Raw genomic sequence first — 26,819 nt, forward strand, 5'->3', positions numbered from 1 at the left:
GCAGTCACTGTGTACATACATTACTGATTCGGAGTTACATCCTGTATTGTACTCCAGAGCTGCACTCACTATTCTGCTGGTGCAGTCACTGTGTACATACATTACATTACTGATCCTGAGTTACATCCTGTATTGTACTCCAGAGCTGCACTCACTATTTTGCTGGTGCAGTCACTGTGTACATACATTACATTACTAATCCTGTACTGATCCTGAGTTACATCCTGTATTATACTCCAGAGCTGCACTCACTATTCTGCTGGTGCAGTCACTGTGCACATACATTACATTACTGATCCTGTACTGATCCTGAGTTACTTCCTGTATTATACTCCAGAGCTGCACTCACTATTCTGCTGGTGAAGTCACTGTGTACATACATTACATTACTGATCCTGCACAGATCTGAGTTACATCCTGTATTATACTCCAGAGCTGCACTCACTATTCTGCTGGTGCAGTCACTGTGTACATACATTACATTACTGATCCTGAGTTACATCCTGCCTTATACTCCAGTGTTGTACTCACTAGTCTGCTGGTACAGTCACTGTGTACATACATTACATTACTGATCCTGTACTGATGCTGAGTTACATCCTGTGTTATACTCCAGAGCTGCATTCACTATTCTTCTAGTGCAGTGCAGTCACTGTGTACATACATTACATTACTGATCCTGTACTGATCCTGAATTTCATCCTTTATTATACAACAGAGCTGTACTCACTATTCTGCTGGTGCAGTCACTGTGTACATACATTACACTACTGATCCTGTACTGATGCTGAGTTACATCCTGTGTTATACTCCAGAGCTGCATTCACTATTCTTCTAGTGCAGTGCAGTCACTGTGTACATACATTACATTACTGATCCTGAATTACATCCTGTATTATACTCCAGAGCTGCAGTCGCTATTCTGCTGATGCAGTCGCTGTGTACATACATTACATTACTGATCCTGAGTCACATCCTGTATTATACTCCAGAGCTGCACTCACTATTCTGCTGGCGCAGTCACTGAATACATACATTACTGATCCTGAGTTACATCCTGTATTATACCCCAGAGCTGCACTCACTATTCTGCTGGTGCAGTCACCGTGTACTTTCATTGCATTACTTATCCTGAGTTACATCCTGTATTATACCCCAGAGCTGCACTCACTATTCTGCTGGTGCAGTCACTGTGTACTTTCATTGCTTTACTTATCCTGAGTTACATCCTGTATTATACTCCAGAGCTGCACTCACTATTCTTTTGGTGCAGTCACTGTGTACATACATTACATTACTGATCCTGAGTTACATCCTGTATTATACTCCAGAGCTGCACTCACTATTCTGCTGGTGCAGTCACTGTGTACATACATTACATTACTGATCCTGAGTTACATCCTGTATTATACTCCAGAGCTGCACTCACTATTCTGCTGGTGCAGTCACTGTGTACATACATTACATTACTGATCCTGAGTTACATCCTGTATTATACCCCAGAGCTGCACTCACTATTCTTCTGGTGCAGTCACTGTGTACATACATTACATTACTGATCCTGAGTTACATCTTGTATTATACACCAGAGCTGCAGTCACTGTGTACATACATTACATTACTGATCCTGAGTTACATCCTGTATTATACTCCAGAGCTGCACTCACTATTCTGCTGGTGCAGTCACTGTGTACATACATTACATTACTGATCCTGAGTTACCTCCTGTATTATACTCCAGATCTGCACTCACTATTCTGCTGGTGCAGTCACTGTGTACATACATTACATTACTGATCCTGAGTTACATCCTGTATTATACCCCAGAGCTGCACTCACTATTCTGCTGGTGCAGTCACTGTGTACATACATTACATTACTGATCCTGAGTTACATCCTGTATTATACTCCAGAGCTGCACTCACTATTCTGCTGGTGCAGTCACTGTGTACATACATTACATTACTGATCCTGAGATACCTCCTGTATTATACTCCAGAGCTGCACTCACTATTCTGCTGGTGGAGTCACTGTGTACATACATTACATTACTGATCCTGAGTTACCTCCTGTATTATACTCCAGAGCTGCACTCACTATTCTGCTGGTGCAGTCAGTGTGTACATACATTACATTACTGATCCTGAGTTACCTCCTGTATTATACTCCAGAGCTGCACTCACCATTCTGCTGGTGCAGTCACTGTGTACATACATTACATTACTGATCCTGAGTTACCTCCTGTATTATACTCCAGAGTTGCACTCACTATTCTGCTGGTGCAGTCAGTGTGTACATACATTACATTACTGATCCTGAGTTACATCCTGTATTATACCCCAGAGCTGCACTCACTATTCTGCTGGTGCAGTCAGTGTGTACATACATTACATTACTGATCCTGAGTTACCTCCTGTATTATACTCCAGAGCTGCACTCACTATTCTGCTGGTGCAGTCAGTGTGTACATACATTACATTACTGATCCTGAGTTACCTCCTGTATTATACTCCAGAGCTGCACTCACTATTCTGCTGGTGCAGTCAGTGTGTACATACATTACATTACTGATCCTGAGTTACATCCTGTATTATACCCCAGAGCTGCACTCACTATTCTGCTGGTGCAGTCACTGTGTACATACATTACATTACTGATCCTGAGTTACATCCTGTATTATACTCCAGAGCTGCACTCACTATTCTGCTGGTGCAGTCACTGTGTACATACATTACATTACTGATCCTGAGATACCTCCTGTATTATACTCCAGAGCTGCACTCACTATTCTGCTGGTGGAGTCACTGTGTACATACATTACATTACTGATCCTGAGTTACCTCCTGTATTATACTCCAGAGCTGCACTCACTATTCTGCTGGTGCAGTCAGTGTGTACATACATTACATTACTGATCCTGAGTTACCTCCTGTATTATACTCCAGAGCTGCACTCACTATTCTGCTGGTGCAGTCACTGTGTACATACATTACATTACTGATCCTGAGTTACATCCTGTATTATACTCCAGAATTGCACTCACTATTCTGCTGGTGCAGTCACTGTGTACATACATTACATTACTGATCCTGAGTTACATCCTGTATTATACTCCAGAGCTGCACTCACTATTCTGCTGGTGCAGTCACTGTGTACATACATTACATTACTGATCCTGAACTGATCCTGAGTTACAACTCTGTATTATACTCCAGAGCTGCACTCACTATTCTGCTTGTGGAGTCACTGTGTACATACATTACATTACTGATCCTGAGTTACCTCCTGTATTATACTCCAGAGCTGCACTCACTATTCTGCTGGTGCAGTCACTGTGTACATACATTACATTACTGATCCTGAGTTACCTCCTGTATTATACTCCAGAGCTGCACTCACTATTCTGCTGGTGCAGTCAGTGTGTACATACATTACATTACTGATCCTGAGTTACATCCTGTATTATACTCCAGAGCTGCACTCACTATTCTGCTGGTGCAGTCACTGTGTACATACATAACATTACTGATCCTGAGTTACCTCCTGTATTATACTCCAGAGCTGCACTCACTATTCTGCTGGTGCAGTCACTGTGTACATACATTACATTACTGATCCTGAGTTACCTCCTGTATTATACTCCAGAGCTGCAGTCACTATTCTGCTGGTGCAGTCACTGTGTACATACATTACATTACTGATCCTGAGTTACATCCTGTATTATACTCCAGAGTTGCACTCACTATTCTGCTGGTGCAGTCACTGTGTACATACATAACATTACTGATCCTGAGTTACCTCCTGTATTATACTCCAGAGCTGCACTCACTATTCTGCTGGTGCAGTCACTGTGTACATACATTACATTACTGATCCTGAGTTACCTCCTGTATTATACTCCAGAGCTGCACTCACTATTCTGCTGGTGCAGTCACTGTGTACATACATTACATTACTGATCCTGAGTTACCTCCTGTATTATACTCCAGAGCTGCACTCACTATTCTGCTGGTGCAGTCAGTGTGTACATACATTACATTACTGATCCTGAGTTACCTCCTGTATTATACTCCAGAGCTGCACTCACTATTCTGCTGGTGCAGTCACTGTGTACATACATTACATTACTGATCCTGAGTTACCTCCTGTATTATACTCCAGAGCTGCACTCACTATTCTGCTGGTGCAGTCAGTGTGTACATACATTACATTACTGATCCTGAGTTACCTCCTGTATTATACTCCAGAGCTGCACTCACTATTCTGCTGGTGCAGTCAGTGTGTACATACATTACATTACTGATCCTGAGTTACCTCCTGTATTATACTCCAGAGCTGCACTCACTATTCTGCTGGTGCAGTCACTGTGTACATACATTACATTACTGATCCTGAGTTACATCCTGTATTATACTCCAGAGTTGCACTCACTATTCTGCTGGTGCAGTCACTGTGTACATACATTACATTACTGATCCTGAGTTACATCCTGTATTATACTCCAGAGCTGCACTCACTATTCTGCTGGTGCAGTCAGTGTGTACATACATTACATTACTGATCCGGAGTTACATCCTGTATTATACTCCAGAGTTGCACTCACTATTCTGCTGGTGCAGTCACTGTGTACATACATTACATTACTGATCCTGAGTTACCTCCTGTATTATACTCCAGAGCTGCACTCACTATTCTGCTGGTGCAGTCATTGTGTACATACATTACATTACTGATCCTGAACTGATCCTGAGTTACAACTCTGTATTATACTCCAGTGCTGCCCCCTTTATGTGACTGCAGACTGCCAAGTTCGAACTACGTACATTGTTCACACTGTTATGATTCCTCTGTTTTCCATGCAAATTGGCGCTCTAACCAGATTAATCTGGCTCATTTCTCAATTCACTTATGTTGTGAGAAGCCGAATACTTCTAATCGACATGTGACCACAAGTATGCGAATCGCATTTATGCATTTAAGTGACTGCTCGCTTGCACCAAGAATACCAGGCAATCGTGACAGTGTGCGTACCATAGACCGTTTCAGTTCTGCAGCGTGCAGTCACATAGAGTCAGAATGACTGCAGACATTTGTTCCATGCTTGGAGAGGCCCTTATTAGATTTGGACTTCACTGCATGGAATCATAATCGCAAGGTGTATTCTTATAGTAACAACTCAAGGTGATGGAGGGGTGGGGTACCTGGAAGCTTAATCAGATGACTCAAGGTTAGGGTGGGTTACATATATTGGCAGTCAGACAAAGGGTCAGGATAGGCAGCAGAAGGAGAACAAGGTCAAGATTTTGACCAAAGACCCCATTCCAGACCCTTATTTACTGTACCTACTCCAGATCTCCTTATTTTGGGCTACTACTGTTTTGCTTAAGTTCCTGAAATTGGCTATTGTCAGGATATATATTAAACCTCATTCCTGCGGCAGAGAGTGAACACTGAGGCCCCTAGCTCAATAGCAAATGTATGTTATAAGAGCTCCATAAATGCATATTATATCCCACGGATAAATTATCTTGCAAGATTCCTTTACGTTGTAGGAGTTCTCGGTTTTAAAAAATTCCAATGAGTAGAAGTAGAAGCGGATCACGGAGTAGATCTCTGTTGGGCCTCCAACAATCAGCTGTAATCTGCAGAGAAAGCCTGATATTAATAGTTTAATTATCCTACATCACCGTTAAAGGGGTAAATGTGTAATGTGTGATAGAATGGATCCTCCAGCACTTTTTGTAACCGTTCTTCACTCTGGCCATGACATGAGCATCTTGAACAGAAGATTTATCTCTATTAACTTAGAATTCCCTATGTAAAAATTGGTATTCTAAATTGAACAACCCATTTAAATGCTTCGGGGTCCAGATCCGGCATAAAAAATCCTTATTGTAATATAATCTTGTAGCAAGGCTTTAAATCTGTCAAATTCTAGATAACAGGGTTTTGTTTAACATGTTTCAACATTATATCCAGTGTCGTATATATTCTACCCCAGACAGTCAGTAAAACCTGCCATACGGCCTCTTCTGATTGATTTACTTCCCATTTATGTAAGCCGTATGGACCTCGGTAGCAGAACAGAAGTGTTTGTCTCCTCTTTATTTTATGTTTTCGAGAAGATTTATATTGGATGGTTTTGAAAAATAGCTATACAAATATGAAACCCACTAGAGATCTGCACTACATCATTTGGATTTAGCATTGCCATCTGCTTAATAGCAGTAAAATGGCTACAGAGGCACTTCTAATCGGCCATTCTCAGACCTGACAGATGCTGTCGAGTTAACATGTTAAGGCGAGAGTCCTGTTATAAGAACCTAGGTTATACTGCAAGGTTGTAAATAAAAAAAAGAGAGAAAATGTTAAAAAAGCTAAATTTCTGAAACATTCACAGTATTAACTACACTGACTTTTGATACTCAGTTGATATTTTTTTCCATACTGAGTAATGGTTTGATCCTGTTACGGTTGCTGTTACAGGGGCGATGAGGAACAACCCAGAAGTGGACCCTCTGGGTCACGGCTCCCGAGCCCCCGAGGGCGAGCGGCCCAGGTGTGGCCACCCCATAAAAAAAAAGTGTAAAGGGCAGGCCCACGGAAAGTAGAACCGTGACGGCCGGAACCAAAGGGGCGACTGGGCTACGCCTGGAGAGGATACACAGGGAAACAGGGCTGATGCAGAGAAGGACCTGGAGTAACGGAGAAGGGTCGGCGAGACAGACTCAGCGGATGGCACAGGCGGGAGGCTGCAATAGAGAGGGACAATGGATAAGGCACAGACTGGGAGACAAGGCAGGAGACAAGCAGACAGAGGCAGACACAGGAGACAACAGAGGCAAGGGCAGGCAGAAGAGACAGAGCGAGAGCCAACAGGGAGAGTGCAGGCAAGGCGCAGACAAGACAGGGAAGGCTCAGCAAGGCACAGACAAGACAGGGCCTGAGACACAGTGAACGCTGCAGGAGACAGCGTCACCGAAGTCGACAGGCACCTTACCTGACTAGACACAGATCCTAAATAGCCGGTGGACGCCGCCATGTTGGGGGTGGCGCCACCGTGTCATTACTCCCAGTGTCATGTCGGACGCTGTTCACACCACAGCGTCCGGCAGGCAGAGGTAGTTCCACCTCCAGCCACTATAGCCTCAGTGGCGCCGGCTTGATCTTCAGGCTCTCGGGGGTTAATCCTGCTGGAGACCAGGTTGGAAGGTTAGTCACGCCCACGGTCTTTAAATAGTCATACTGGCATATGGGCGTCGCCGATTATAGCTTGTGTTTTCATACCAAGTGGTTCCGGTCTGGAGTGGAGGTGTTGCAGAGAGAGAGATTCGTATCTGGTGTCGTATGATCCATCGTTATCCTTTCTCCTTCCCATATTTGTGTTTAGTTGTGCCCTGTTCACATTACTGTATATTCCTGTGTGTGTGCGGCGCAGTGCAGTTTAAGTTCTCCCTGTCTGTCTTATTTGTGTGGGAGCTTTGGTGGTGTGTCTCCTCACTGGGTGGAGGGTGGAGGGTTAAGTGCAGGGCTGAGCAGGAGATAAGGAAAGGGTGGAGGCTCAGGCATTTGCACCTTCAGCAAAAACCCTGGGTTGAGGGTCAGACAGGGTTTCCCCTAGTGAAAGGGACACCACAGGGGCCCCGGGTATTTCTGCCTTAGTTGTCCTAAGCCCCGCGTGACATTATAATCGGCCCACATTTTTTCAGGAGTCCATGGATCCCATGGATTCCATAACCCGCCAGTTGGCGGCGCTGTCCTTACAGGTCTCCGAGTTGAAAGGGGCAGTTCAGCAGCAGGGCCTGGTAGTAGCAAAGGTGCAAACGGCATCTGCAGGTATCGGTGCAGAGCCGAAGTTTCCGCTGCCAGAACGATTTTCAGGCGATCGCAGCAAATTTGTCGTATTTCAGGAGGCCTGCAAATTATACTTCCTCATGCGGCCAATCTCCTCAGGTAATGAGGCCCAGCGAGTAGGGCTGGTGTTGTCATTACTGAGTGGTGACCCCCAAGCATGGGCATTTTCCTTACCAGCTGACTCTGCTACATTTCATTCGGTCGATGTTTTTTCTGCCCTCGGGCTCATTTACGATGACCCTGACCGACTGGCTCTAGCGGAATATAAAATCCGTGCCCTCCGCCAGGGGGAGCGCTTGGCAGAGGACTATTGTTCTGAATTTCGCCGCTGGGCTGTAGACACACAGTGGAATGACCCAGCACTGCGGAGCCAGTTTATTCATGGGGTATCAGGGAGGGTGAAACAAGCCCTCCTGATGTATGAGACTCCGGCATCATTGGAGTCTGCCATGAGTTTGGTGATACGTATTGATCGCCGTTTTCGCCAGGGGGCACAGGAGACGCTACCTCTGGGGGAAAGCAGAGGTGCAGGTGTGGTTGAAGTAGATGAGTCCCCTGAACCTATGCAGATTGCTGGCGTGGCACAGGTTCAGCCTCGCGCTCCGGGATTCCAGAAGCCCGGAGCATGTTTCTACTGTGGTAAAAGAGGTCATTATGTTAACGTTTGCCCGGTACTACCTAAGAGGGTCACATCGGCGGAAAACTGTTAAGCTCAGAGGGTATGGAGGAGACCCAACTGAGCGTATGCATATCCTCCATGATGGTATCTCAATGTATGCTCCCTGCCAAGGTTATTATCGCCGGCAGAGAGCTACCTATATCAGTGTTTGTGGATAGCGGTTCCGCTACCAATCTCATAGATGAGGAGTTTGCACACACCGCCGGGTTTAAGATCGAAAAACTTCCTCACCCCATACAGGTGGTGACCATTAATGCTGTTCCCCTCCCTCAAGGGGAGATTACTGAGTTTGTGGCAGAGGTGAAACTCCACATTGGGGTCCTACATTCTGAGTCGGTTACATGTAGGGTTCTCCGTAATCTCCCAGCTCAAATGGTCCTGGGTTTTCCATGGCTGTCCAGGCACAACCCGGTAATTGATTGGAAAACTCAGGACATAGTGCAATGGAGTGGTTTCTGCCAAGACAATTGCTTGGCCACATGTGTGTCCGCCGTGACGCCCAGCCTGCCGGAGGCTTTGCAGGATTTCGCGGATGTTTTCTCTGAGAAGGGTTGCTCAGAACTGCCTCCACATAGAGCCTATGACTGTGCAATTAGGTTAAAACCCGGGGCCAAATTACCTAAGGCCAGGATGTTTAATATTTCTGGTCCTGAGAGGCAAGCTCTGAAAGACTACATCGCGGAGAGTCTGAGCAAAGGACACATCCGGCCTTCGTCCTCGCCTGTAGCCGCGGGGTTTTTCTTCATTAAGAAGAAAGATGGGGGGTTACGCCCGTGTCTGTATTTCCGAGAGTTAAACCAGATTACTATCCGTGATCCCTACCCAATGCCGTTGATCCCGGATTTGTTCAACCAGGTAGCGGGGGCGAAATGGTTTTCCAAGCTGGACCTCAGGGGGGCGTATAACCTCATAAGGGTCCGTCAGGGGGATGAGTGGAAGACGGCGTTTAACACTCCTGAGGGTCATTTTGAGAGTCTGGTTATGCCGTTTGGGTTGACCACCGCGCCTGCCGTTTTCCAACATTTTATTAATGATGTATTTGCTCATGTCCTGGGGAGATTTGTGATTGTATACCTGGATGATATCCTCATTTATTCTAGCGATCGGGACACTCATTTGGAGCATGTTAGGCAGGTGTTACAGTTGCTCCGGGAGAACCAGCTCTATGGTAAGCTGGAAAAATGTTTATTTTTTGTCCAGGAGTTGCCCTTTTTGGGATATATTGTGTCCGCAGCCGGCTTTAAAATGGACACCGCTAAGGTGCAAGCGGTGCTGCAATGGGAGAGGCCGGAGAGTCTGAAAGCACTCCAGCGGTTCCTTGGGTTTGCGAATTATTATAGGAAATTTATAAAACACTTTTCGACTGTCGCCAAACCGCTCACGGACATGACAAAAAAGGGTGCCGATCTGGCGAACTGGCCTGAGGTGGCTATACGTGCATTTGAGCGTCTGAAGAATAGTTTTGCTTCAGCCCCCATTCTGGTGCAACCAGACGTGTCTAAACCTTTTGTGGTAGAGGTTGATGCGTCGGAGGTGGGAGTGGGGGCAGTACTGTCTCAAGGCTCGTCCTTGAGCGAGATGCATCCATGCGCCTACTTCTCCAAGAAGCTGTCGCCGGCCGAACGGAATTATGATATCGGCAACAGGGAGTTGTTGGCCATCAAACTGGCTTTTGAGGAATGGCGACACTTCTTGGAGGGGGCGGCTCACCAGGTCACAGTTATCACCGACCATAAGAATCTGCTCTATCTGGAGTCGGCCAAGCGTCTGTCTCCTAGGCAGGCTCGCTGGGCATTGTTTTTTACTCGTTTCAATTTTCTTGTGACGTACCGTCCCGGGGCTAAAAACACCAAGGTGGATGCTTTGTCTAGGTGTTTTCCGGGGGGAGAACCTCGGGAAGAGCCGGTACCCATCCTCCAGAAAGGGGTAGTGGTCTCGGCTCTCACGACGGAGGTAGAGGCGGAGATTGCCGAGGCCCAAGAGGAGGTACCACCAGGACTTCCCGCCAACAAATCATTTGTACCCCTGCATCTTCGGCTTAAGGTGTTGAAGGAACACCACGATTCGGTACTGGCTGGTCATCCAGGGGTGAAGGGCACCTTAGAGCTGGTATCGCGTTGTTTCTGGTGGCCCAAAATCCGGCAGGACGTGGTCTCGTACGTGGCAGCTTGCATCACGTGCGCTAGGGCTAAGTCACCCCGAACCCGTCCTGCTGGCACGCTACAGCCTCTGGGGGTACCCAATAGGCCATGGACAGAAATCTCCATGGATTTTATCACTGACTTGCCAGCCTCGGCAGGGAACACGGTCATCCTGGTGGTGGTTGACCGTTTTTCAAAGATGGCGCATTTTGTGGTGTTGTCTTCTTTGCCCAATGCTAAGACGTTGGCTCAGGTATTTGTGAAGGAGGTGGTCAGACTCCACGGAGTACCATCTGACATAGTATCTGATAGGGGTACGCAATTTGTGGCGAGGTTTTGGAAAGCTTTTTGCTCAAGGTTGGGGATCAAGTTGTCACATTCATCGGCGTTTCATCCACAGTCTAATGGACAAACTGAGCGCATGAACCAAAATCTAGAACAGTATTTACGATGTTTTGTGTCCGACAACCAGGAGGAGTGGTCTACTTTCCTTCCTCTGGCCGAATTCGCGTTAAATAATCACCGCCAAGAGTCATCAGGAGAGTCTCCATTCTTTTGTGTGTACGGTCAACATCCTCAGTTTTGTACCTTACGTCAGGGTGACTCCGGGGGTGTCCCGGAGGAGGATCAGCTAGGAGCCCAATTGTCATCAGTCTGGAGGCGGGTGAAACAGCGTTTGTTGAGCATGAGTGCCAGGTACAAACGGGTGGCTGACAGTAGACGCGTGCCAGGTCCGGACCTGTGTGTGGGTGAATGGGTGTGGTTAGCTACGAAGAACATAAAACTCAAAATTCCATCTTTAAAACTGGGTCCAAGGTTTATTGGGCCTTTTAGGATTTCTGCCATCATTAACCCAGTGGCTTATCGGTTGGAACTTCCTGCGGTGTACAAAATACATAACGTTTTTCACAGGGCTTTATTGAAAAAGGTGGTAGGCTTGGTGGACACGACGCCGATGCCACCTCCAGTCATGGTGGATGGCGATTTAGAGTTCGAGGTCGCCAAGGTAGTGGACTCTCGAGTAGTACGCCGTACTCTTCAGTATTTGGTGCACTGGCGGGGGTATGGTCCGGAGGAGAGGTCTTGGGTTCCAGCCTCAGACATACATGCGGATCGGCTGGTCAGTTCTTTTCACCGTCGTCATCCGGACAAGCCGGGTCCTATGAGTCTTGAGGGCCCTGGGGTCCCTCGTAGAAGATGGGGTACTGACACCCAGGAGGCAGAGCGCCGGGATCCCCACAGTGTGCAGGTGCCCGACGCCGAGGAACCCGGAAGCCGGGCGCGGGGACGCGCCGGGGCACAGGGACGCGCCGGGAGGAGCGCGCAGCAGCCAGGACCGTGACAGATCTACTGTTCCTTACGTGACTGCTCATATAGCCAAGAGCCACGTAATCTAAAGTGGTGCACTTAGAGAGAGCCAAGTGCTGGGTAGCCCAATCCCTTTTACTATTGGCTAATGTGTATGTCTCCAGACTTCAGAGGAACAGTATTTTTAGAAAACAATTTGGAAGAGTATTGGTGTCTATGGTCATTGGCAAGAAGTGGAAGAGGACACAACATTCAGGTTCTTCAGTCCAGGTTTTTTCCATGCAGAATCATAATTATAAGGCTCAGATTGTTAATTTATTTTGTAATTGAAGTGCCCTTTTATAGAATGCATAACTGTGAACTTACTTTGAAAATATAGAAAAAAAAATTCAATACCTTACTCTATTTGGTTTCTAAAATTCTTCTATAATAGTATATGCAGTATAGTTATGGTGTGCCTTGATATTTTGCTCAAAATTATTATTGACTCATTTTGACCATTCATGATGTCTATGTACATTTTTCCATAACTTTTTTTTATCTTACTTTACAAATGGGAAAAGCATTTTTTTTCTTAACGTTGTTTATTTTTCGATTAAAGGGAAAAAATCCACAAAAGACAATTCATGAAAAAATCTGTTATTTAGCCCATTAGTAAATCTGAAAGAATAAAACAAAATTTTAAAGCTGTTTCTGAATTTATAATGGACCTCTAGTAAATAAAGAGGGGAAATAAGCCTTAGGCTTTCAAATGCGGATGTAAAATGCTGACCAAATACTGACAGTATGAACTTGGCCTTAAGGCGAATCTGCCAGTTAGATTTTAGTCCTCTCTAAGCTATTTATATGCACATGCAGCTCTTTCAAATACAAGTCCAGCAACACCTCTACATGGCCAGTCCATTCCTCAGTTACTGAGAAATCAGAATTAAAAGTGATATGCAAATAAGGCTGAAGAACTATGGTAGATCTGAAGCCTCTGTCACTCCTGCTCTATTCCCTGCCGAGCCTCCTCTTTCTTTACTGACGGCCTATATATAGTGTGACTTCATACAAAAGAGGCGTCAGTTTAGCAGACAGAGGCAGTTCTGGGTCGGAAATAGAGCTGGTGTGGCAGAGGCTTCAGATCTACAAATAGTTCTTCAGCCTCATTTGCATATAAATTTAAACATTGATTTCTCATTAATTGAAAAATGGATTGGACTTGTCTGTGAAAGAGTTACATGAACATATAAATAGTTTAGGGTGTGAAATCCTGCTCACAAATTCCCTTTAAAGTTTAAAATTCGACTGAATTCTAGAAAACTTTGTAATTTTTGGGGGGAAATTACATTATTTTATCTTTAGCTTTAGGAAATAAGCTGGGTTTACTCACAGATTACTGACTGATTTGGACAAGATCAATGTCCAGAAGACTGATCTGATGTGACTGTTACTTGCGTAGATAATGTAGTAGGATAAAACCAATTCTCGTTTTCTTCATCTTTTAATCTTGGTAAATCAAAACCTTTCCATCCCGATAATAGAGTTGTCTTATGCTGTGTATACCCAATGATCATGTGGATTGGCAGACAAATTAAGATTTCTATCAGATCAATTGGGGTAGTTACTCACATCAAGTTAAATAGTATTGCCCAGATTGGACATAAATTGTACTGCATGCATGCCGATGGCAACGGTAGAGCGCCACATGGACGAAACTCAGAGCATAGAATCAGTAAGGTTAAAATATGCTCGAAATACAGTTTTGGTGCTGTTTTTGATAACATGTGAAATTGCTATCTGGTTTCCAGCAACAGAACAGAAAAAAAGTCATTGAAATAGATCACCGAAATGTACTTTGTGAAAATGGCCTATTCAATGATCTCTATGGATTGCTCAATTGTTTTCTGTTTTATTTGCATTCAGCACGGGGGATTATTATGATTATGGACACGGCCTCGGAGAAGACTCCTATGAGTCATATGGTGAGTAGACGATAAATACACATTGGTGGCCGATATAAGTGTGACGACAATATCAATGGACCATGCCACAGTTCTATGCTCTTCAATATATTGTTGCCCTGTCCATCTTTTTTAGTTGAACATTCTCAATCCAGGCTAAGAAATTTTTTTTCTGATTGTCATCCCAACATAAACTATAAAAAAAAATGCCTGGTTCAAGGAATGAAGGAGGGGGGTGATAGTTTGGAGCTGACCGCGCTGAAGATGTTGGGAGATCCGTTAGAGTTGGAATGAACCAGTGGATGCTGTACCTGCTGGTGATTTCAGCTGACATTAGGAAGACAAAGGAGGGTATTTTCTGGCACATCCATCCAGTTTTTTTAAAAAAAAAATGTTTATTAGGTTAAATAAAAAAGCATCAAAAACAAAAACCTCAGAACCTGACACCTTTCTGGCCCAATAGAGCGCCCTTAATCATATGATCCTCTGATTAAGGGTGCACCAGAAATTCATCAGGTTCTAGATTTTCTGTTTTTAACCATTTTTTTTTTTCAAATCTAATAAACATTATGTTTTAAATCTGGATGGATGTGCCCAAAAATACCATCCTTTGTCTTCCTCTAAAAAAGTATGGTTGGAAAGATTAAAACTTTACTCTTGGTGCAAGTGTTAAAAAAACTATGTGCTATATCCATGACAAATGATATGAGTGTACAGAGAGGAAAGGTAGAAGAAAGGAGGAAGCGCAGTAAGAAACTCTTCATTGTCTCCCTTTATTAATTCCTTCCGCAGAAAATATTGACCTTTTGTATACGAGTGACTTTTAGCCTAGGCTGAGTTCACACGTGGCGTTTTTTTCGCGTCTCCGCGGCGGTTTTAACCGCGCGATTTTGCCGCGAAAACGCGAAAAATAAGCATCCCATGCATTCCTATGGGATTCCGCAATGCTGTGCTAATGCTGCGGTTTTTACCGCGGCGGAATCGCTTTGCGGTAAAAACCGCAGCATGCTCATTAATTTGCGGAATCGCGGCGATCCCGCACCCATAGGAATGCATTGTTCCGCTTATTTCCCGCATGTGGCTGTGCACACCATGCGGAAAGTAAGCAGAACAATTGCGGATGGTACCCATGGTCCGGAGGAGAGGAGACTGTCCTCCGGGCTTTGGGTACCATATCCCTGTAAAAAATAGAATTTAAAATAAAAAATATTGTTATTCTCACCCTCCGACGTCCCGCGCAGCCTTCCCGCTTCTCTTCACGCTCTCGTTCCCAGTAGTCCTTTGCGAAAATGCTCGCGATGATGTCCGTTCTCGCGGGATCGCGAAGTCTTGCGGTCATTCCCGCGACGTCATCGCGAATTACCACGAGACGTCGCGATCCCGCGAGAACTGACGTCATCGCGGGCATTTTCGCAAAGGATTACTGGGAACGGATGCGAGGGACGTCGGAGGGTGAGAATAACACCGTTTTTTATTTTTTTTTACATTCTATATTTTACTACTGATGCCGCATAGGCAGCCTCAGTAGTAAAAAGTTGGTCACACTCGTCAAACACTATGTTTGACGAGTGTGACCAACCTGCCAATCAGTTCTCCAAGCGATGCTACAGATCGCTTGGAAAACGCTAGCATTTTGCAAGCTAATTACGTATGCAAAATGCTAGTTTTTCCGCGGGAAAATCGCGGGAATTTAAAATGCGATTTTCCCGCGGACTGGAATTCCGGAATTCTCGCGGTAATTTCCGCGAAAGTTCCGGTACGTGTGCACTTAGCCTAATAGTCTCCCATGCATTTCCACATATACTGTACTGGAGTTTCCTGATTGTTTTAAGGAGAAAACAACTGAATAGGCTAAGATTTAAATAAACTTGTAGAACTGTGCTTCCTGAGAAAAGTATGCAAACTATTTCTGTAGGGCCATCTATAGTTAACACCTTGGGTTACTGTCCAACCTATCGAATACTTAGGACATACCAGTCAACATTGACATAGCTAATAGGGATGAGTTGACCCATAGAACTTCGGGTTCTTATACCCTACCCGAACTCTATTCCAAAGTTTGCTTTGGCTACCAGAACTTTACCCAAACTTGAACCAGAACCGAACTCCATTGAAAACGAGGACCCAAACTTCTGAGCTGGAAATCTCTCTCTGCAACGGATGTCCTCCGGAACTCCGAACATTGCAAGGACTTCCGGAATAAGTCTGAGTTTGATGTTTAGCATCAGATACTAACTGTCCAGTGTGAGCACCAAACTTTTAAATTCTGGTTCGCTCATCTCTGATCCCAAATCATGGGACATTTTGGATCTATCTATCCTTGAAGCCATTCTGGAAGTAGTTCTTCATTCAAATTTCCGTTTTACTGGACTTTCCCAAGCAAAACGTCTGTTTGCATTTATGTTTGAGAGACCGTGTTCCTTCTACTGGAGAGAGACTATTATTACTTATTTTTTTCAAATTTAATGTCATTAAAGTTTTTCTAACACTCTAGGGAAATCGATACTCTGATATTGTCATTCAAGAAATCTTACAAATTCTAAGACCTTTTTTTTTTTTTTACTTTTGCCGAAGAGCCTTATTTACAGTTTGTCCAGATCATTTCTTTTTTAATCAAAGTTTGATTTATACAACATTGTTTTATTTTTATTTGTGTTTTTTTTTTTATTTTATATTGTTGGTCTATGTTCAAAGATTGTTTACTGGAGAATACTTATATAATATAATTTAAACTAAGTACAATATTTTATGACCTTTTCAACCTCCAAAGCAGAGGCAGCAAAGTTTAGAGAATGCAAAATATATTTGTTTTTGTTTTTTGAGTTATGTTTTTGCATTAATCTTTTTAAAATCAATTTTTCCTATAGGAATACCATGGGTGAGTGTAGTGAGTAAGAAGGCATATTCGTGTTTGGGTCCAGGTTCGGATTACTGTATTCAGATGTTGTATCATTGCACTAAACCAAGAACAGAGCTAACGAACAGTAGAAAATACAGATTAGTTTGGGTAAAATTTGCTTTATATAGGAATATTAAATTTTCAATCAACTTTAAAGTAAGAATCACCTTTTTGTTAACTTACGTAATTTTCACGAAGTTAAAGTAACATTATTGGTTCTTTATTTATACTGTTTTTTATGTTTTTACTGCAAAATAATATTGTAATATATATTAAACACTATATGTACTATTTCTTCTAGTAAAGTATAGTATATCATGCAAAACACGTCAAAATGTTAAAGGGTTTTCCAGGTTTTAAATATTGAACCTATCCTCAGGAACGAATATCAGATCAGTGGGGGGTCTGTCACTTACGCCGATCGGCTTCTTTTTCTGCTTTGTTGGCCATTAGATACAATCAGTGAATGGAGCTGGATCAGCCAAACTCCATGAACAGTAAAGGAGTTGAGTAGTTAACACGGTTAGAAAAAGTCAAATATTCAACCAAAAGAAGGGAAAAGACAAAGGGAAGGGTATGATGCAGTGACCCAAAAACAAATATTTCTTTCATCCTGATCCCAATCGCCGATCTACTGGACTGAACATCCTCTAAAGAACTTTACACGTTTACATAATTATTTATTATGTTAAATATAACTATATTCTTATTTATCATTATTAATTAATTTAATTTTCTTCTTAAAAAAAAAAAAGCATCTACGCCTTTTATGAAACCATCAAGGGTTCCCTCTGTGACTAGTTCTTGACATAGACTATTATACAGAGTAATAGTTCTCATGGTAAAGAATCCTTGACTGCTCTGGAGATTGAACCTTAATTTCTGCCAACACTTGGAGTTCCCTCTAGTTTTTTGGCTACATGAAACTGCTTTTGACCATATTTTTTGTATGAGGTCTTTATGTACTTGTACAATATAATCATGTCCCCCCTTAGACCTATCTCTTCTTAAAACTTAATAAATTCTTTTAATCTTTTCTCATAACTAAGATCCTCCATAGTTCACTTCATTAGGAGCTGAGCTGCATACCTAGGAATGGGCATAACTCACTGCAGCTCTGCCACTGATTCCATCCAGCCAGCATTGCAGCTGAACACAACTGACTGGTTGAGGTGCCGGACTTCCATCAGTCTGATATTGATGACATCAGGGTCTTAAATCAGGAAAATATCTTTAAAGAGAATCTGTCATCAAGATTTTTGCTATGTAGTCCTAGGACAGTATGAGATAGGGGCTGACACAGATTTCAGAGATGTGTGACTTACTGGGTTGTGTGCTGTTGTTTCACTACAATCAATGTTTTATCACCGAGAGATTATCTCTTCCTGGACTACAGCTCATGTGATTTTTGGTCTGACCACGCCCCCTCCTCTGATAAGTAACTATCTGTCTATACACATAGAGAGCCTGGTGTGGGCGGGGTCAGCTTTCTGAACTTTGCTACATTCTACATGTAAAATCTCTGATTGTGTCAAAGCTGCTGCACCCGGTAAACTAAGTGGCACATCGTTGGAATTGGGTCTCTTTTCCTACTTTATTCTGCTCTCACGCGGTAGGAAAAAACTCGGTGACAGAAACACCAAATTTTTCACAAGACCGTTCTTAATCATAGGTAATATGTGACAGGGTCAGTGATACATTTAAGTGGCTGGCATGTAAATAAATACACTTCATTAATCAAATAATTATCAATAAATTGTAATTTATTAAATAACTCCATAAACTACGTACAGGGTGACGATATTAACCCTAGAGGTTCCAGATACCATCCTTACTGTTCCATATTTGATTTTTATACAATATAGAGAAATATACCTCTTATCGTTAACATAGTCTTTCTGTCTCTTATAGATTCCCTCCTTTAAAAAAAAGTAAACAAATAATTAAAGTGAATCCGTCACCCTTTTTTGGACTATGAGCTGCTGGCATTGACATAAGGGGCTTATCTACAGCATTCTGTAATGCTGTAGATAAGCCCCCGATGTAACCTGAAAGATATGAAAAACACGTTAGATTATACTCACCAGTCCGATGGGTGTTGCAGTCCGGTCTGGCGCCTCCCATCTTCATATGATGCCGTCCTCTTCTTCCCTTCCTTCCCTTCTTATAGATTCCCTCCTTTTTTTTAAAAAAAAAGTAAACAAATAATTTAAAAAATGTGAAAAAGTCATAAAAATCGGCGATAACATATTTGATTTTTTTTTTTCCTAGGACAAGACGATTGGGCAAATTCCAGACACAAGTCTGTTTCCTCAAGACCCACAAAAGGAGCCTACAGAGATCAACCATATGCAAGATACTGATTGTACAGTCTGACGTGAACTATGCCCTCTTCTCCAGCCCTGTTTTCTGTTCAAAGTAATTTTTTTTTTCTATGAACGCTCATTACCTTTTTTTATTAAAACCGTTCTAAACGTGAATGAATGGATGGACTGAAACTAAATTGTTTCTTTTTTTTTTTTTTTTTTTTAATTTTTGGGTTTATTAACCATTGAAAGACCAAATGAGTCAACCAATTGTAAACCAACCTTGTTACCTACAGTAGGTCTGTATTTGAAAATAGGTGGTCAAAAGGGAAATGAATTTAACTTTTAACCTAGTGTTAAACCGGTTAGATCGACTCAATTAAACATGTTAATCCATTCGTTAACATAATCTTAACTTTTTTTTTTATTTTAAAGGGTTTTTTTTTTACAAACTTAAGTTCTATCAGCTTTATTTTAACTATTTGCTACTTTATTTTTTATTTTTTTTCTCTCTTGTAAATCTGCATAAATGAAAAGAGAAAAAAAAAAATCACAAATGGAAATAATAATGTGGTATCTTTTTGTAACGAGTCTTGAAATGTACTGTAGTGTTGAGCAAAAGTTTTACCGTTGCTTAATACTAATAAACTTTTTTGAAAGAAAAAAAAAAGTGTGTGTGAAAAAGTAATTTTCTGCGCAAAAAAAAGAAAGAAAAAAAAAGAAAATAAATAGTGGTAAACAGGGAATACTCTTAAGGCTGATCTTTCTAAAAGGTTCGCACTAAACACTGTACAAGTTGTCTTTAAAATTTGGTCTAAAAATTAAAACATATATTGATCACTTCATCGCTTTAGGTTTAAAGGCTGTATAAATGGTATTGATCTGCTTAAGAACCATATTTAAAACAATGCAAACCAAATAATGTTTTATAAAAAAAAAATGGTTTTAAATTAGATTTTGAGTTTTTTTCTGGTTAAAAAATGTAAAGTTTTTCATTTTGTTGAGCATTTTTTCACTTAGCGCAACTTTGGAATTGATAAGAATTTTGATTCCTTAATGAGAACTTCGTACCATGATGGGAGCAATTAGCACAAAGCTTTTAAAGACTTTCTGACATGACTAATTGAGGTCGCTTTCATCCGTGGCAGAGGATGTGTAACCCTTAAAACGATCTTCATTTGCAAAGGTAAATAAATCAAATAAGATTTTAATATTCATTAATTTCTCTTTTAATATAAACAATTTAAAAAAAAAAAAACAGGTGAACTACAAACTAGATAGTTTCATTTTTTTGTGACTTTAAGGCCCCTAAATGACCATTTTAAACTTTTTAATTATTATTTTTTTTTTATCTAATTACATTAAAAAATAGAAGCTTGAGTGTTCTCCATAAAACCATCTGTAAAATTTTATAACTAGCTGTTTGAAAATGATTTTGTCCATAAACTTTAGTAATCAACAGAGTTAAAGTTAACGACTAAATTTGCTAATTCCATTTCTTGTAATTTTGCTAAAAATGTTTATGAAAAATGCTTTTTTTTTTCTTTTTTTAATTACATTTTAATACATTTATTTTTTTCCCAGGAAGCAGGTTAAATATAGAAGAACCGGACTGAAAATAATGGGCCTTTTTGAATTTTAGGTGAGTTTATCTTCTTAAATTGATGATCGATTTTTTGATAATTTTATTATTTAAGGCAAATTTTTGAAAAATTCATGTAATCTCAGCCAAAAATATTTTGTTTTTACTGCTTGCTTTAGTTACAATGTTATAGAAAAAGATTGTTCGGCACTCCGATAAAGTGGGGTGCACGAATAGGATGCCAATCCAAAATATTTAAAGAAGAATTCGGCACTCCCAAATATGATGCAAAAATCAAAGATTAAGGTTTTATTAATTATCCAGCTACTTCCTCCAGCACTTCTGTGCCATTCTCCCCAGCGCACCAGTATGAGACGCTATTTGCTCTAAGTTGAACTTGCGGTCCACAAACACTGAAGACAATAGTTCTGATGAAGGCCTAAGAATTGGCCGAAACTTCAACGTTTTTGTCTACAGTGGATAATTACTAAAACCTTAATCTTTGATTTTTGTATCATATTTGGGAGTGCCATATTATTCTTTAAATAATTAGGTAAAATGTTGTTCATATGGGAATAATATGATGATAAAAACGGTCTGAAATCAAAACAAAAATGATTATGCAAAAATTTCCTACGCCAATGGGAACATTTGCCACTGTGAATACATGTTTTCTTATGTAAGACAATTAAAGGGAGGACTTTCCTTAGAAGATCCATCCAGGGATGATAGGGATAGGTAAGACTAGTCCAGCTCCGTTCCCAAATGGCTTTAGTTGATTGACAGGTCTCTCCTAATGTACACACGTGAGAGAGACCTGTGAATCACCTTCAGAGGTGCTAGGAAGTCAGCCAGGTTCTGATTCCTACTACTCATGGTTTGGGGAGCATGAATCAGCTGACAGGTTCCCTTTAAGCCTGTAAAGCATCAGTATATTTAGGACTCCATTATCTTGTGAGAGAAATACAACTACGTATTGTGAAACTCTCATGAAGTGAATTTTCAAAAATCTGTTAATCCCTGTTGAGAACATTCAGAAAATGAAATGTCAAGTTGTTAATGAAACCTTCATTAGAGAATCACTGGGGCATAGCCAAATTATGCTTTGGTTTGTATCAACTTGAACACAAAAAATCAAAGAGCTCAGAGTTTAAACAATTCAATATACTAAACAGAGCAACATTTGGACTTATTAAGAATGGTCTCATATGGACAAGGTAGACCACAACGAGGCAGAAAATCTTAAGTCTTCAAAGAGAAGTCACAATAAATATAATGTTGGACCTTTCAAAATCTGAATCTACAGGTTCCTTATCCACTCATGACCAGAGTGAGATGTTCTTATATTCGGTTCAAAAGTCTCATAAGATATAAGTCACCACTAGTGATGAGCGAGTATACTCATTACTCGAGATTTCCTGAGCATGCTCGGGTGATCTCCGAGTATTTGGATGTGCTCGGAGATTTAGTTTCTCTCGCCGTAGCTGCATGATTTGTGGCTGCTAGACAGCCTGAATACATGAAAATGTTTCGGTCAATTGATGACCTTCAGTTATGGGACACACTGTCCTTTAAGCCTGGACGCGTCTGGAGGCACGTATGCCCCAACATACTCCTTCTTAAGTTTATCAGCCAGGCTTAAAGACAGTATGTCCCATAACTGAAGAAGGTCATCAATTGACCAAAATGTTTTGATTTCGTACAACAATAAATCTCCTTTTGATTACAATTAAGTTGAGTCCTAGGTTGATATCTATTATCTATACAGTTTGGGAACCTAACCTTAGCACCACCGTCTAGTTGTGCTCAGAGTGTTTTGTTTTACAGACCATTGATGGGTGTTATGAGCTCATTTTCTCCTTCACCTTTGATTTCCGATGAACTCCCTCTGCTGGTGAAAGGAGGTAGTGAAATTGATTTGGATGGGAAAAACCTGTCATCTGAACAGGTGGAGTGTGATTGGACATCCGGAATCTCTGAGTGGATATAAGGCCGCCGACGCCCTGCTGGGTTGCTGGTGATCCTCTCTGCTCTGAGTTCTGGCCTCCAGTTTAGACCTGTCTACTAAAGCTAAGTTTTTGCTCTGCTTTTGTTCCATGAGATTTTGTCTGTTTTTTGTCTCTGATCAGTTGATCTCTTTGCTCTGTTTTCAGAATATACCTGAGTGCTGATATAGTGATTTTGAAGTCTAGTGACTTCAGGGCCTTTTCTATCAGACGTGTTGTACATTATTTTTGGCAGGGTTTTTGCGTGATTGCAGACAGTTGCTTTTCTTTCCTGTCCTATCTAGTTAGTCAGGGCCCCATTGTTTGCTCAGCCTGTCTTTCTGTCTGTGTTTGTGTTTTCATCTGTTTTCACCGTCAATACATGTTGGGGGCTGTCTATTGCTTCGGGGTCTGCTCTGGGGCAGTTTAGATTTCTACTTTCTTTCTTTAGGTTTATTTAGTTCTCCGGCTGTGAACGAGGTGTCTAGGACCACCGTAGGAACACCCCACGGCTACTGTTAGTTGTTGTGAATAGGATCAGGGGTCTGCAATCCACTAGCTACCAAGCTCTCCGGTTTTCTGAACTTAGCTTGTATTTTTGTTTTTTCCTCCTCCGGTGACTCATTCATTACAGATGGGTGTCTGAAAGTCCACAATACAAATCCTCCTATGCTACAAAAGACATTCAACAATAGTAAAAGCAATAAGGAGAGAAAAAATAGAAAATAGGAAATAAGCCTCACCGTTTGATGTATGGTTGGTTTGCTTCTTAATAGTTCAGCAAGGATCCAAGTCCGTTGACCATCGGATGCACTCATAAAAAAGGAGAGAAAAAAGGATCCATAGACTGGATACAAATAAAATTCTTTTTATTTTATTCCATTAAAAGGAAAGAAGTGTTGTCCAGACAGATTAAAAAGAGTCCAACATTCTAACGCGTTTCTGGCCATAGCCCTTAGTCATAGCCCTATAAAGCAGCAGGTCTCACAACCAGGATTTCGCCCTTCCAGCTTTGTCTAGAACAAGTTGCTCTTGAAAAAAACAAAAGGGGCGAAACTTGGTTCTGATCCATAGAAATATCACACAAAATTTACAAAAAATACATTTTTTAATATTATTGCTAATAAAATATTATGTGTTATTCTTTAATTCATGTACTTTATTTTTTTTTACCAATGGTAGCATCCTAGTGGTAATTTTTGTGTGAAGTATGTATTCCTTGAACTACTAAAACACAACCTTTAGTTATGGGTACTTTATTTGCGGACATTATTTGAGTTATAAAATCTGATCTATAGAAGTAGCATGAGAGGATTATTCCACTGGATGCTGTATAATGTGGAGGCGATGACGTTGATCATGGTGGTTCAAATGGAGACATCTTTCTTATGAGCCCTCTGAACAGACTGTGAGACTGATGAAATATTTTTGAGTAGTATAAGGGTTTACGTGGCTTACGTGGTGGATAAAGTTCTCACACAATAGTGGACTCTTCATATTGAATTCTACAGATGCCCCATAATAATAATAATCTTTATTTATATAGCGCCAACATATTCTGCAGCGCTTTACAGTTTAACAGTTTCAAAACACAAGTCATAAGTAACAACATTAACAATACAATAATTAAACATAATAAGATGACCCTGCTTGTGAGAGCTTACAATCTACAATGAGGTGGGGGAGATACAAAGTACAGGTGTGTATTTACAATGGTGTATTTACAATGATGGTCCAGCCGTCTTGAGGGATGGATGAAGATGATGAATGGGTTACACACGCACACTTACACATAGAATGACTTTGATTAGTGAACGTGATAGGCCTCTCTGAATAAATGTGTTTTCAGGGAACACCTGAAACTATGCAAATTTTGGATAGTCCTAATTTCTTGGGGTAGAGCATTCCAAAGTATTGGCGCAGTGAGGGAGAAGTCTTAGAGTAGGGAGTGGGAGGTATGGATTAGTGCAGAGGTTAGTTGAAAGTCATTTGCAGAGCGCAGCAGTCAGTTAGGCCGATAGAAATGAGGGAGGAGATGTAGGGCGGTGCCGCACTGTGGAGAGCTTTTGTGAGTGAGAACAAGTACTTTGAATTGGATCCTATATCCTATATTGAATGGACAGCCAATGTAAGGACTGGCGAAGAGCGGACGCGTCCGAGTACTGATTATCCAGATGGTTGACCCTGGCTGCTGCATTAAGGATGGACTGGAGAGGGGATAGTTGAGTAACAACGGGGAGGCCAATTAATAGAGCGTTGCAGTAATCCAGGCGGGAGCGGATCAATGCTACAGTAAGGGTTTTTGTTTCCATGGTGAGAAAAGGGCGGATTCTAGAGATGTTCTTTAGGTGTAAGCGGCAAGAGCGGGCAAGAGATTGTATATCAGATGTGAAGGAGAGATTGGTGTCAAACATAACACCCAGACAGCGTGCCTGCTGCCGGGGTTTTATTATGGTTCCGGCCATGGAGAGGGAAATGTCATATTTAGGGAGGTTAGTAGACGGCGGGAGCAGAAGAAGTTCAGTTTTTGAGAGGTTGAGTTTCAGATAGAGAGCGGACATGAAGTTGGAGACTGCAGACAGACAGTCTTTGGCGTTCTGTAGTACAGTTGGGGTAAGGTCGGGGGATAACATGTATAATTGTGTGTCATCAGCATAAAGATGGTACTGAAAGCCAAATCTGCTGATGGTCTGTCCAATTGGGGCCATGTAGAGAGAGAGGAGAAAAGGGCCAAGGACTGAGCCCTGAGGTACCCCGACAGTGAGAGGAAAAGGAGATGACTTGGAGCCAGAGAACAAAACACTTAAGGAGCGGTTGGAAACATAGCAAGAGAACCAGGAGAGAGCAGTGTCCTTAATGCCCAGAGACTGGAGCCTAGGGAGTAGGAGACAGTGGTCAACAGTGTCGAAAGCTGCAGAAAGGTCGAGAAGAATGAGCAAAGAGTGGTGACCATTATGTTTTGCTCTCCGAAGGTCGTTGGTCACTTTGAGTGCAGTTTCAGTCGAATGTAGGAGGCGGAAGCCGGACTGTGAAGGGTCTAGGAGGGAGTGAGTGGAGAGGTAATGGGTAAGCTGGGAGTAGACTGGGCACTCCAAAAGTTTAGAGATGCAGGGTAAATTGGAGACTGGTCTGTAGTTGTTTGTGCAGGATGGGTTGAGAGTGGGTTTCTTTAGTAATGGAGTAACGATGGCGTGTTTGAAAGAGGATAGGAAATTCCCGAGGAGAGGGAGAGGTTAAAGATTGTAGTTAGGTGAGTTGTGACGACTGGAGAGAGAGACTGGAGATGTTTGGGAATGTGGTCGGTCGTGCATGTAGTCGGACGAGAAGAAGAGAGGAGTCTGGAGACTTTTTCTTCTGTGATGGGATCAAATGTGGAAAGTGAGCCAGGAGAGATGCAGGGAGGGATGGGAGTCACAGCACTTTGTGTTTGGGAGCAGATTTCCTGATGGATGTTATCTATTTTTACTATAAAGTGGGAGGCCAGGTCATCAGAACAACTGTCTGTATTGGGGCTTGTGCTTTTGGCCTGAGGAGGGAGTAAAAAGTGTCAAAAAGTTTCTTGAGGTTGTTGGCTAGTGAGGAGATCAGGGTGGTGAAGTTGGTCTGTTTGGCGAGGTGAAGGGCAGCGTTATAGGTTCTTCACATAAATTTGAAGTGGATGAAGTCTTCTGGTGTGCGGGTTTTTCGCCATAAGCGTTCAGCACTCCTAGAGTATCGCTGGAGAAGTTGAGTTTGCGATGTGAGCCAGGGTTGTTTTACTCTGTGTTTCGAAGTTCTGAGGGTAAGGGGCGCTACTTGATCAAGGGTGCTTCTAAGAGTGTCATTGTAGTGGTGAACAGCCAGATCATGACAGGAAAAAGAGGAGATTGTCCCCAATCATGCATGGGGTAATTTTGGGGGCAATCATTTGTCATGAGGGTAATTTCAAAAATAACCATTCAGATTATAATTTTTGATATGTCCTGTGTGCACCAGAACTGAAAAGACCATGATGATTATGAGGCTATGTAGATGTTCTGTATAGATGGAAGGTGATCCCTATTTCTTCCTCTTCGTGTTGTTCACGAGAACTTGGCATGATACAGTTGTTCAATAGTGTTGGTCAGTTTTTCTAAACCC

The 26,819-nt window shown here is 42.0% G+C and overlaps 1 protein-coding gene across 4 annotated transcripts in view; it reads left to right on the plus strand.

Annotated features, from left to right (window-relative positions):
* KHDRBS3 (KH RNA binding domain containing, signal transduction associated 3) overlaps positions 1-26,819 on the plus strand; it is a 159,692-nt gene that overhangs the window by 94,951 nt on the left and 37,922 nt on the right. For 2 of the 4 annotated variants that reach the window (XM_073590377.1, XM_073590379.1), the window contains 4 exons: positions 13,891-13,949; positions 16,796-16,935; positions 19,099-19,245; positions 20,718-20,775. In XM_073590377.1, the coding sequence (XP_073446478.1) occupies positions 13,891-13,949; positions 16,796-16,935; positions 19,099-19,203 (304 nt within the window). In that variant the 3' untranslated portion in view covers positions 19,204-19,245; positions 20,718-20,775. Of the gene's footprint in view, positions 1-13,890; positions 13,950-16,795; positions 16,936-19,098; positions 20,395-20,717; positions 20,776-26,819 lie in introns of those variants that run through there. The other 2 variants (XM_073590380.1, XM_073590378.1) reach the window with 2 other exon arrangements.

This window comes from Dendrobates tinctorius, unplaced genomic scaffold (genome assembly GCF_039654945.1).
Source record: "Dendrobates tinctorius isolate UK_male_01 unplaced genomic scaffold, ASM3965494v1 ptg000116l, whole genome shotgun sequence".
NCBI classification, from domain to species: domain Eukaryota; kingdom Metazoa; phylum Chordata; class Amphibia; order Anura; family Dendrobatidae; genus Dendrobates; species Dendrobates tinctorius.